Below are 13,038 nucleotides of genomic sequence, written 5' to 3'. Positions count from 1 at the left end.
TTTAAGTGATTAGGTTTAGGTCTACACCAAAAGGTACCAATCACGTGGCAGCACTGATAAGGGGAGAGAGCATGGATTAGTGATGAAGGGGGTCGAGGTCAGGTCACGTTAAGGGAGAAGTAAGAGGTTTTTTTGCCCGCGTCACTTAATTTCCTGCCTAACAGAGATGTAGTGTTTAGAGAGGAGGAGGAGAATCCACCCCAAATTGGGGTACATATACCACCACTATTGTAAACATGTCTGTTCCGCTGTTTGATCCTTTAGGAAGAATAAACTTGGTTTAAGCTTTCATAGTGTCCATCGAGTTCTTACTCTGATAATTAAAACATAACACCAGGGACCATCAACTAGATTAAGCCGCGGCCAGATTTGTTTTGAGCGGATGACGGGAGCAGGAACATACAGTTGAAGTCGGAAGTTTACATACAGTTATGTTGGAGTTATTAAAACTTGTTTTTCAACCGCTCCACAAATTTATTGTTAAGAAACTCTAGTTTTGGCAAGTCGGTTAGGACATCTACTTTCTGCATAACAAGTCATTTTCCAACAATTGTTTACAGACAGATCATTTCACTGTATCCCAATTCCAGTGGGTCAGAAGTTTACATACACTAAGTTGACTGTGCCTTTAAACAGCTTGGAAAATTCCAGAAAATTATGTCATGGCTTTAGAAGCTTCTGATAGGCTAATTGACATAATTTGAGTCAATTGGAGGTGTACCTGTGGATGTATTTCAAGGCCTACCTTCAAACTCAGTGCCTCTTTGCTTGACATCATAGGAAAATCAAAAGAAAACAGCCAAGACCTCAGAAAAAAAATTGTAGACCTCCACAAGTCTGGCTCATCCTTGGGAGCCATTTCTAAACGCCTGAAAGTACCACAATCATCTGTACAAACAATAGTACACAAGTATATAACACCATGGGACCACGCAGCCGTCATACCGCTCAGGAAGGAGACGCGTTTTGTCTCCTAGAGATAAACGTACTTTGGTGCGAAAAGTGCAAATCTGTCCCAGAACAACAGCAAAGGACCTTGTGAAGATGCTGGAGGAAACAGGAACAAAAGTATCTATATCCACAGTAAAACGAGTCCTCTCTCGACATTACCTGAAAGGCCGCTCAGCAAGGAAGAAGCCACTGCTCCAAAACCGCCATAAAAAAGCCAGACTACGGTTTGTAACTGCACATGGGGACGAAGATCGTACTTTTTGGAGAAATGTCCTCTGGTTTGATGAAACAAAAATAGAACTGTTTGGCCATAATGACCATCGTTATGTTTGGAGGAAAAAGGGGGAGGCTTGCAAGCAACAGAACACCATCCCAACCATGAAGCACAGGGGTGGCAGCATCATGTTGTGAGGGTGCTTTGCTGCAAGAGGGACTGGTGCACTTCACAAAATAGATGGCATTTTGAGGAAGGAAAATGATGTGGATATATTGAAGCAACATCTTAAGACATCAGTCAGGAAGTTAAAGCTTGGTCGCAAATGGGTCTTCCAAATGGACAATGACCCCAAGCATACTTCCAAAGTTGTGGCAAAATGGCTTAAGGACAACAAAGTCAAGGTATTGGAGTGGCCATCACAAAGCCCTGACCTCAATCCCATAGAAAATTTGTGGGCAGAACTGAAAAAGCTTGTGCGAGCAAGGAGGTCTACAACCCTGACTCAGTTACACCAGCTCTGTCAGGAGGAATGGGCCAAAATTCACCCAACTTATCGTGGGAAGCTTGTGGAAGGCTACCCGAAACATTTGACCCAAGTTAAACAATTTAAAATGCTACCAAATACAAATTGAGTGTATGTAAACTTCTGACCCACTGTGAATGTGATGAAATAAAAGCTGAAATAAATAATTCTCTACTATTATTCTGACATTTCACATTCTTAAAATAAAGTGGTGATCCTAACTGACCTAAGACAGGGAATTTTTTACAAGGATTAAATGTCAGGAATTGTGAAAAACCGAGTTTAAATGTATTTGGCTAAGGTGTATGTAAACTTCCGACTTCAACTGTAATTACAAATCATTTGTAAACTGAAAATTGACCGCAAGACGCCCAAAAAGATCACGTTTGACTAAAACAATAATTTCAAACCTTGCTTAAATTTGGATACGACACATCTCTCTATTATGCTTGGGTGTACTTGAAACAGATTTCTTAAATTAAAATCACTTGGAGCTGATTTTCTGGTGTTTCTACAGTATTTTATGTCCAACAATGAAAACAATGAAAATTCTCCGTAAACTTGGGGGCCAAATAAAACAAGGGGCCACCAGTTGGGGAACACTGTTCTATACTAAAGAGAGAGACAGACTGGGCAGTGACACAGGTGCTGTCTGGTGCCAATAGCAGTAATCACACTAAGAGCCTCCACATGGCCATCCGTGACATTGTAGAGCAGACCGCACATAAGGCCAACGTGGGTTAAACCATGCAGAGCTGGGCTAGACAAAGCCAGACACAGAACCCAAGCCCAGTGCACCTGTCCTACTCCTCTCATTCATTCACCCTCTCACTCAGCAGCTCACTCAAAGGAGATTACGACTGATATTTCAATTTCTAAAACCCCAAATCCATAGTGATGGGAGGACAATGATGTCAGTCAGTGTTTCCCCTGTATTCATTTAGGCGCACTGCCTGAAAATTGTTGCAACCACAAAAAAATTAAATAAGGATCAGGAAAAAAAATACAGCAATGCTAATGATAACTGTCTTCTGGTAGATGGAAAGGCTTTCCCAAAAACCTAATCAATTAAAACATTAACTAAAAAGTAGCCTCTGCCTACCTGGTAGAATGATTTCATGAATATTTGCATCAATCCAGTGGGCATTTGTTTTGCTAACTCTATCACGTGTGCTACAGAAAAACACAGCTAACTAAACAGTGCTCGGTGCATGTGCGCTTGAATTAAAGGTAACTACACAAACAAAATATCTTAGATGTTGCCCAGACTTCAAAAGTGGTCTCCTGATGTGGTTTTAGCATTGTTAATAGAGAGCTTCATAATAGCCAGTTACCATTGCTGTGATTTTACCCCTTATACCGTACACAACCACCCAATAAGAACTTTGTTTCCTAGTTTCTACCCATGCCCGTTGTTCCCGGGAGAGCAGCCTGTTGTCAGGGGAATATCCCAGGAGGGGGTCTGTTTTGCAGGAGGTGCGGGGGGGCAGGTGACGTGCCTGTTATCCAGGAGACGCAGATGGTACAACCGTGTTTTTACATAAGCATTGTTGTGATGGATCCCCCTGGTGAGCCATATATTGTGGCCAAGTCTATGTGGAGGGAGGAGGCCCCAGGGGACTAGGGTGTTTAAGGTGGGGAAGCCCTATAATGACTCATGTGACTATCTAATGGCTGGTGGCAAACAGAGGCAGAACATCTTCTCCCCTTAAGAGGAACGGAACAGAGCGTAGACTGAAAATAATTCAAGAGAACATTTATTGGATCGGTTTGTTTACCTGTTTGACGTAAACCCCGGTCCGGGCAAACAGATCCACAATCTCCGGGTGATGCCTGCTCTCCTGGTTCCCATGCCCCAGACTGAAATTGGTGTTATTCCCCCAAGTATATACCTCAGTGGGGTCTGAGAGAGAGAAAAATAAAGTAAAAAAATAATGCCTGCCACAGCCAAGACTTCCAACACTATTTTCTACAAGTAGGCAACAACGAATGACAACTGTCTTATTAAACTACGTGCTTAAAAGAAACATCCGCTTTTCACTTTTTATCATGCATAGTCTAAATGAGAGATAGCTTATCATTTCATATCCATCCTCACCAGTCTTTGTAAATACCACGTGTGCTGGTCTGTCCTTTATGGTTAAGTCCAGGACAGAGAGGCCCTCCTTATCCTGGGTGGAGAGAATGCCGCCATGCTGCAACACAGAAGCACCATTCTAGACTAGAGACACAATATTATTTCCATTTAACTACACCTAGCTGTAGGCCAGTGATGAAGCAAGCAAGAATAGAGTAGCTACAGAACAAAAGTACTGCCAATGGAAGCCATATACATGTCTTCCTCCACATACCAATCATTTACAGTGGCAAGCAAAAGTATGTGAACCCTTTGGAATTACCTGGATTTCTGCATAAATTGGACCTAAAACTTGATCTGATCTTCATCTAAGTCACAACAATTTAGAAACAGCGTGCTACAACTAATAACACACAAAATATTGTATTTGTCTTGTCTATATTGAATACATAACTTAAATATTCACAGTGTAGGTTGGGAAAAGTATGTGAACCCCTAGGCTAATGACTTCTCCAAAAGCTAATTGGAGTCAGCTAACCTGGAGTCCAATCAATGAGACAAGATTGGAGATGTTGGTTAGAGCTGCCCTGCCCTATAAAAAAAACTCACAAAATGCGGGTTTGCTGTTAACAAGAAGCATTTCCTGATGTGAACCATTCCTCGAACAAAAGAGATCTAGGAAGACCTAAGATTAATAATTGTTGAATTGCACAAACCTGGAAAGGGTTACAAAATGATCTCTAAAATCTTTGATGTTCGTCAGTCCACGGTAAGACAAATTGTCTATCAATGGAGAAAGTTCAGTACTGTTGCTACTCTCCCTAGGAGTGGCCATCCTGCAAAGATGACTACAAGAGCACTGTGCAGAATGCTCAATGAGGTTAAGAAGAATCCTAGAGTGTCAGCTAAAGACTTACAGAAATCTCTGGAACATAATAACATCTCTGTTGACAAGTCTACGATACGTAAAACACTAAACAAAAATGGTGTTCATGGGAGGACACAACGGAAGAAGCCACTGCTGTCCAAACAAAACATTGCTGCACATCTGAAAGAGCACCTGGATGTTCCACAGCGCTACTGGCAAAATATTCTGTGGACAGATGAAACTAAAGTTGAGTTCTTTGGAAGGAACACACCCAACACTATGTGTGGAGAAAAAATGGCAAAGCACACCACACCAACATCAAAACCTCATCCCAACTGTAAAGTATGGTGGAGGGAGCATCATGGTTTGGGGCTGCTTTGCTGCCTCAGCAAGCTGTCCATGCCCTATCAGACTGAAAAATGAATTCCCAAGTTTATCAAGACATTTTGCAGGAGAACATAATGCTATCTGTCTGCCAGTTGAAACTCAGAAGTTGGGTGATGCAACAGGACAATGACCCAAAACACACAAAATAAAATATTTAAAAAATGGCTTCAACAGAAGCAAATACACCTTCTGGAGTGGCCCAGTCAGAGTCCTGACCTCAACCCAATGGAGATGCTGTGGCATGACCTCAAGAGAGCGGTTCAACCAGACATCCCAAGAACATTGCTGAACTGAAACAGTTTTATAGAGGAATGGTGCAAAATTCCTCCTGACCGTTGTGCAGGTCAACTACAGAAGACTTTTGGTTGAGGTCATTGCTGCCAAAGGAGGGTCAACCACTTATTAAATCCAAGGGTTCACATACTTTTCCCACCCTGCACTGTGAATGTTAACACAGTATGCTCAATAAAGACATGAAAACATATAATTGTTTGTGTGTTATTGGTTTAAGCACACTGTGTTTGTCTATTGTTTGACTTCGATGAAGATCAAATTTGATGACCAATTTATGCAGAAATCCAGGTAATACAAAAGGGTTCACATACTTTTTCTTGCCACTGTATGTAAAGGCCAAAGGAGGCCCAGTCATCTCAACATTAGTTCTGAAACACAGAGGGAGACTCACCTTAACAAGTGACATGAGGCAGTGGATGTGTCCGTAGAAGACGCTGCGGTGCAGGGCGGTCCAGCCAGACTCCTTGTCCTTCACCATGAGGTCAGCGCTCTTCCTCTCCAGCAGCCACTCCAGCAGGGCCCTCTTGCCCAGCGAGGCGGCCAGGTGCAGGGCCGTGCGGCCGAAGGCGTCCCTCAGTGTGGCCGCGTTGTGACAGTGGGTGTTGAGGAAGGCCTGCAGGCGCCCCTCTGAACCCTGCGTCAGCGCCGCCACCACCTCATCTGCATGCCGCATGGAGCGGCACTTTGGCGTGCAGTCTGGGGTTGCCATCACCACGCTCATCCTGAGTGACTTCTAAACCTTGCTGTGAACTCCCCGCTCTAATGCAGTCACAGAGACCCTGCTCCCCCCCACACTCCCAACTCTAAAACAAACACTGAAACAGCAACCCTTCAGTGCAACAAACTGAGATAATGCTTTAGGTCAAGTCAGTTTGACTTTGAAACTCTAATGTTTTATTGTAAGTGCTCTCGGAAGAAAATAGAAAAAAGTGGGAGATTGTTTTGGGGTGCTAGAATTGTGCTTGTGTTGAGGTTCCACCGCACCCTAGCAACCCCAGGGCCTTGTTTTAGGTCATCTCAGTCCACCATGTCAACCCAAAGCTCAACACAACCAAATGTGTTTGAAACATACAATGGCATCAGGAATTCATTAAATAAACGTCTATAACTACTATACTTACATAAAATACAAATATACTATAAATATTTCAAAAAATACTTTCTCCTTTAAAAATGTTTTTTTTTTTTTAAATACAATATTTTACAAAGGGCAACAAGTTCATTAACCCTCCAGAAAGTCCCTTCAAATAGTCCATCCAAATTGAGGGGAAAGGCCCTCTTTCCCCCCCAACACACACAAAACCCTTCTCAAAACTCCATAATTGTATTAGGAACCTGGGGAAGAAAGTGTGGACACAGTCATTAGTTGTAAAACACTGGAAGTACATGCAAGGCAGAGAAAACAACTGGATTCATAGCTACACAACATAAACCTGGCATGTACTAAATTTGTCCACAACGCCACAGAACAGGCTTATTCAAAGCGCCAAGAACAAATACATGCTCTGGAAAATCCAACATACCAAACTTGCTCTTTAACTGTACTATGCTACATAGATTAAACGGTTAAAACCTAGCAAGCCATGTTGAAAGGTCAACAGTGGTCAAAGTACAGTTCAGCACCCCAGATATGCAGAGACAACCAGCAAGGATCAATTGACTTGACCCTACTATGCCTATAATAGTTGCCCGGCTAGGCTGTCTATTGACTCCAGGCCAAAAATACTGCACAAACGTTTAAGTAACACGACAATAAACAAGGGGATCAAAACAGGAACATGCAACTGCAACAGTTTTCCACTGACTGTTTCCACATCATGCACAGTTTGGAGTTGTGAAAGTGAAAAACATGAGTATAATAAAAAGGTATTTAAATAAAGATGCATTGGTCTACAAAATACCTGTCAGATGTATGGTGTGCATTAAATGTCCACAGTGTAGTGAACATAGCTAACATATCTTGATTAGCTAAGTTAGTAGCAGATACAGTCGATGCTGCTTCCATCTACCCTACTTGCTAAGTTACTTAGCTAGCTAACAAACATAGTTATCCTAACGTTAAGTCTCTTAAGGAGAACAGCAGACAATAGGCCTCCATTATTTTTTATTCACTGGGCTGCTAGTTTCAATGTAATCCAGTGGTATTGCAACTAGATATATACATCTACACCAACGTTTTTCACCATGATTTAAGTTTCCTGAATCGTTCATTCTCTAAATCATGGCTAGTTACCTGGTACATTGATAGCTAGCTAGCATTTGAACTGGGAAAGCTGAAAATTAGCTACAAACCATTAACATATTGGAAAATCTCTCAAATACTTTAATCTAAATAAAACTTGTTATATACGGCACGGGTGACAATGTAGTTGGTTGTTACTCTGATATGACCATCGAGGTCTGAATGACGTTACTGACGTGGTGATGTTTAGTTAGATTAGCTATGCTAGCGAGTTGCAGTGAAAATAGATTGCCACGATCACATTTCACTTTCTCACCTGTCGCTAGATGAAGACGAAAGTGGTTATGAAGCTTGCTCCAATGATACACATCCACTGTGTCATCGTTTCAAAAATATACATCGCTAAATGCTCCTATTAAACCTGGATATTTGGGCAAAACAGATGCTACTCTACAGTTAAGTAAGGATCCAAAAAAGGAGGAAGGCTGGGCAACACGGAGACTTCTGATTGGTTGAGAGATCTTGCAATCCCGTTTTCAATTGGACGGTTTCACTATAATCGCTTTAGATTACCATACGAAAGTCTGGTCAAACCTCCGTGGTCTGGTTGCATTTGTCAATATGGAGTTGATTAAGCACTTTATATTGAAAACCTGGCACAGGTACTGAATGACTGCATTAAAAATATGAACACCGATATGTGCACCAGTCACAGGAGAACGTATATCTTCTAGCCACATATGTAAATCCCTGATAGCGCCCTCCCTCTGTCACAGATGATTGGCACAATGTCAAAATAATTCCTCTCGATGATTGACGTCACTGCTTGGAGAAATAGGCTGTCTTTTAATAAACGAAAAGTGACACCTACTCTAAGTTATGAGCTGGGAGTAGACTAATTACATGAATGTATTGGTTGTTTAATCAACACAATATGTTTTTTTCCCCCTTATCACTGGTATCTCTGGTCCTGGGGGGGGGGCAGAGTAGGTCCAGGTTTGCCTACCCTTGGGCCACTGGTTCACAACTTGAAAATAATACATCATGACTTCAAGTAAAAAATGCATGAAGGTTCCTGAAAAGGAAAAATGATTTCACCTCCACATCTCTTAGTTTCAAATGATGGTCACGTGGGCTCCAGTTAAGAATAGATAAGGGGTCAAGGTTGGAGCTAGGGTTAGACGTTGGGTTCACACCAGGGCTTGACACACAATTACATATTGATGAGTCTTTCCTTCTCTAGTCACACATTTACTTTTTTGCTACAATAGCAGCATTATTCTTCTTAATCCTAGGAGAACAATTCTGCTGCTGACTAAGATCAGCAGGCCAGTCATTAGAAACCACCACTAATGAGGAAAGAGTGCAGTCAGAAAGACTTTGGTACATACTTTGGTAAAACTTTAAATTAGGTTATTCTTCAAAACTTATGCCTGTGTAGTTATGAAGAGTTTCAATTCAAAACACTAGATATCTATTTTCAGAAATGTTGGTAAATAGGCTTTTTTAGTTTAAAGAACGAAGGAAGGAGATTGGTGTGTTTTTTCACCATTTAATCATGGCATGGGGTTGTTAAATGACAGGCATGTATTTGTTTGAAACCTATCACTAGATTTTATTTCATGGAGACAAACATTTTGTTGCAAAACGAGATACAATACATGCCCAAAAGTATGTGGACAACCCTTCAAATTAGTGGATTTGGCTATTTCAGCCATACCCGTTGCTGACAGGTGTATGAAATCGAGCACACAGCCATGTGATCTCCATAGACAAACATTGGCAGTGGAATGGCCTTACTGAAGAGCTCAGTGACTTTGAATGTGGTACCGTCATAGGTTGCCAGCTTTCCTACAAGTCATATCCTCAAATTTCTGCCCTGCTAGAGCTGCCCCAGTCAACTGTAAGTGCTTTTGTTGTGAAGTGGAAACGTCGAGGAGCAACAACAGCTCAGCCGCGAAGTGGTAGGCTACACAAGCTCACAGAACAGGACCGCCAAGCACTGCAGTGTGTAGCACGTACAAATAATTTGTCCTCGGTTGCAACACTCACTACTGAATTCTAAACCGCCTCTGGAAGCAACGTCAGCACAAGAACTGTTAGTCAAGACATTCATGAAATGGGTTTCCATGGCCGAACAGCCGCACACAAGCCTAAGATCACCATGTGCAATGCCCCACATCCGCTGCAGTGGTGTAAAGCTTGCCGCCATTGGACTGTGATGAATCACGCTTCACCACCTGGCAGTCTGACGGACGAATCTGGGTTTGGCGGATGTTAAGAGAACGCTACCTGCCCAAATGCATAGTGCCAACTGTAAAGTTTGGTGGAGGAGGAATAATGGTCTGGGGCTGTTTTTTCTGTTTCAGCATGACAATGCCCCCGTGCACAAAGCGAGGTCCATACAGAAATGGTGAGTCGAGATCGGTGTGGAATAACTTGACTGGCCCGCACAGAGCCCTGACCTCAACCCCATAAAACACCTTAGGGATTAATTGGAAAGCCAACTGCGAGCCAGGCCTAATCGCCCAACTTCAGTGCCCGACCTCACTAATGCTCTTGTCTATGAATGGAAGGAAGTCCCCGCAGCAATGTTTCAACATCTAGTGGAAATCCTTCCCAGAAGAGTGGAGGCTGTTGTAGCAGCAAAGGGAACTCCATATTAATGCAGATGATTTTGGAATGAGATGTTTGACAAGCAGGTGGCCACATACTTTTGGCCATGCAGTGGTGTAAAGCTTGCCACCATTGGACTGTGATGAATCACGCTTCACCACCTGGCAGTCTGACGGACGAATCTGGGTATCCGGGGGTATCATCGGACGGGGCCACAGTGTCTCCTGACCCCTCCTGTCTCAGCCTCCAGTATTTATGCTGCAGTAGTTTATGTGTCGGGGGGCTAGGGTCAGTCTGTTACATCTGGAGTATTTCTCTTGTCTTATCCGGTGTCCTGTGTGAATTTAAATGTGCTCTCTCTAAATTCTCTTTTTCTCTCTTTCTTTCTTTCTCTCTCTCGGAGGACCTGAGCCCTAGGACCATGCCTCAGGACTACCTGGCATGATGACTCCTTGCTGTCCCCAGTCCACCTGGCCATGCCAGTTTCAACTGTTCTGCCTGCGGCTATCGAACCCTGACCTGTTCACCGGACGTGCTACCTGTCCCAGACCTGCTGTTTTCAACTCTCTAGAGACAGCAGGAGCGGTAGAGATACTCTCAAAGATCGGCTATGAAAAAGCCAACTGACATTTACTCTTGTGTTGCTGACTTGTTGCACCCTCGACAACTACTATGATTATTATTATTTGACCATGCTGGTCATTTATGAACATTTGAACATCTCGGCCATGTTCTGTTATAATCTCCACCCGGCACAGCCAGAAGAGGACTGGCCACCCCTCATAGCCTGGTTCCTCTCTAAGTTTCTTCCTAGGTTTTGGCCTTCTAGGGAGTTTTTCCTAGCCACTGTGCTTCTACACCTGCATTGCTTGCTGTTTGGGGTTTTAGGCCGGGTTTCTGTTCAGCACTTTGAGATATCAGCTAATGTAAGAAGGGCTATATAAATAAATTTGATTTGATGAAGTGTTATGTCTGCCTCACTCTGAGAAACAAAGTTGCACTACAAAGTTTTACACAGTTAAATGTGACACATAATTACATTTTAATAAAGAACTGTACAAATGTATTTGTGATTTAAATATGAAGAAAATAGGTCTATATTTAACCGTCATATGAGATCTTGGCTCTGGTCAAAAGTAGTGTACAATACAGGGAATAGGGTGCTATTTGGGACGAGACCAACTAAACGCTATAGCATGAGGCTGGATTTATTATGGGTAGAATTTATATGTTAAATATACAGGATACTTCTATTCCAGCTAAACAATGGGATATATATATATATATATATAGCGTTTTGCAGAAGAAAAATAACATTTTAATACACATCTAAAATCTATGAATTTAAAATCTGAGAACAGTAATATTTTACACACACACATAAAGGTAACCATAAACATATATTTCTGATGAAAAAAAAAAACGTTAAAAATTGGTGGATATACCATTTTGGAAATAAACTATTTTTATGCTGCTCTCCTTTATTTAGACCAGATTAAGTTCTTAACTCTTGGTACAGGAAGATCTGGTGAGCAGCAGTTCAGCTATTTTACAAGGGGATAAGTTTATCTTATGTAATTACAAAAACATTACAATTGATCACTAAAAGTTATGTTAATAGGTTTTTATCAATTAACATTTTAATAGAATGTTGTTACTAGAGTAATTACAGTGCAGGTAGCCTAACGGTTAAGAGCGTTGGGCCAGTAACCAAAAGGTCACTGGTTTGAATCCCTGAGCCGACTCGGTGAAAAATGTGTTGATGTGCCCTTGAGCAAGGCACTTAACCCATATTGCTCCAGTAAGTCGCTCTGGATAAGAGTGTCTGCTAAATGATGTAAATGTAACTACATGTATAAGAGCATGAATTTTACTGTGTAAACCTATGTACTATTTCTCTCTCAATCACACACACACACACACACACACACACACAGCAGTGCTTGGTTTCTCTCCACCCCAGAACTTAATCTGTGTTATGCCCTGGACCCTTTGTGCTCCTCATTAATCAATTAGGATTATATATTGGCTGTTAACTAATATAAATTAATGATAACTGTCTAAAATGACACATGGCCGCGAGAAGATGTTCTGGGTTGGGGGTGCTGTCGGGTGAGGGGGATCTAGTTCACTAATTTTGTGGAACCAAAAAAAAGTCATATTTTATTTATTATTATATATTTTTATTTATCTGCAGCACCCTCAGAACCCCTACTTCCCACTGCTGGCTATGCTCACATTTTACTGCTGGCTATTCAAAAAAGTGCAGCCCAGTAGGCTATAGTACATTAAACCACCCACATTATGCACTATCTTTTGATTGTCATTCCCCTCTAAAAGCACATAATAGCCTACATTAAGTGAGGAAGTGCATTACACAACCAAAGTGATGGATTTTCACTTGACAATAATCATTCAATTGAAACATAAAGTCTGAGACTAATGGGTTCTTGTGTTCTGAGGTTTAAATTGCATTCCCTTAGCTCTCCAGCACATTGGCTGAGTGGCCCAGATATCTACAATTTATCTGAGATGTAACTAATGATAATAAATAATATGCTATACTTGTTTACAGTTTCCAATAATTGAGTATAGTTGATGATGTTTGATTTTGGATCGAAAACCTTTCATTAGATCAAACTAGGCTACTTCTGCTATGAAGCAGTGGTTTTTTTGGTGCACACCCATAGCATTTTCTTGACCATTAGGGAAATGCCCAATAGAGACGGCAAATATTGTGATTGTATATACATTTAAATAAATAAAGGAAACAAGAAATGTGAGCAATAATAAGGATATATAACAAATATTGAATTTGTTGAATGCCAACATTAAGTTACAACAGTTTCATTGCTCACCCATTGTAATGGAACATGGTATAGCCTAAGCCTTGCAGTGGTTTGGCTGTCGCGGATTAATTTTT

The 13,038-nt window shown here is 41.6% G+C and overlaps 1 protein-coding gene across 1 annotated transcript in view; it reads right to left on the bottom strand.

Moving 5' to 3' along the window:
• The window catches only part of LOC115175911 (inhibitor of Bruton tyrosine kinase), a 32,916-nt gene extending 24,918 nt beyond the window's left edge, over positions 1-7,998 (bottom strand). The window contains exons 1-4 of the mRNA XM_029735554.1: positions 7,816-7,998; positions 5,709-6,652; positions 3,790-3,886; positions 3,470-3,594 (exon numbers count right to left, since the gene is read on the bottom strand). Of these exons, the coding sequence (XP_029591414.1) occupies positions 3,470-3,594; positions 3,790-3,886; positions 5,709-6,038 (552 nt within the window). The 5' untranslated portion in view covers positions 6,039-6,652; positions 7,816-7,998. The remainder of the gene's footprint in view (positions 1-3,469; positions 3,595-3,789; positions 3,887-5,708; positions 6,653-7,815) is intronic.
• Positions 7,999-13,038: the final 5,040 nt, after the last annotated feature.

Source organism: Salmo trutta, chromosome 3, assembly GCF_901001165.1.
Source record: "Salmo trutta chromosome 3, fSalTru1.1, whole genome shotgun sequence".
In the NCBI taxonomy this organism is placed as follows: Eukaryota; Metazoa; Chordata; class Actinopteri; order Salmoniformes; family Salmonidae; genus Salmo; species Salmo trutta.
The sequence above is the reverse complement of the archived record's forward strand: the minus strand, read 5'-3'. Positions and strand labels throughout refer to the sequence as shown.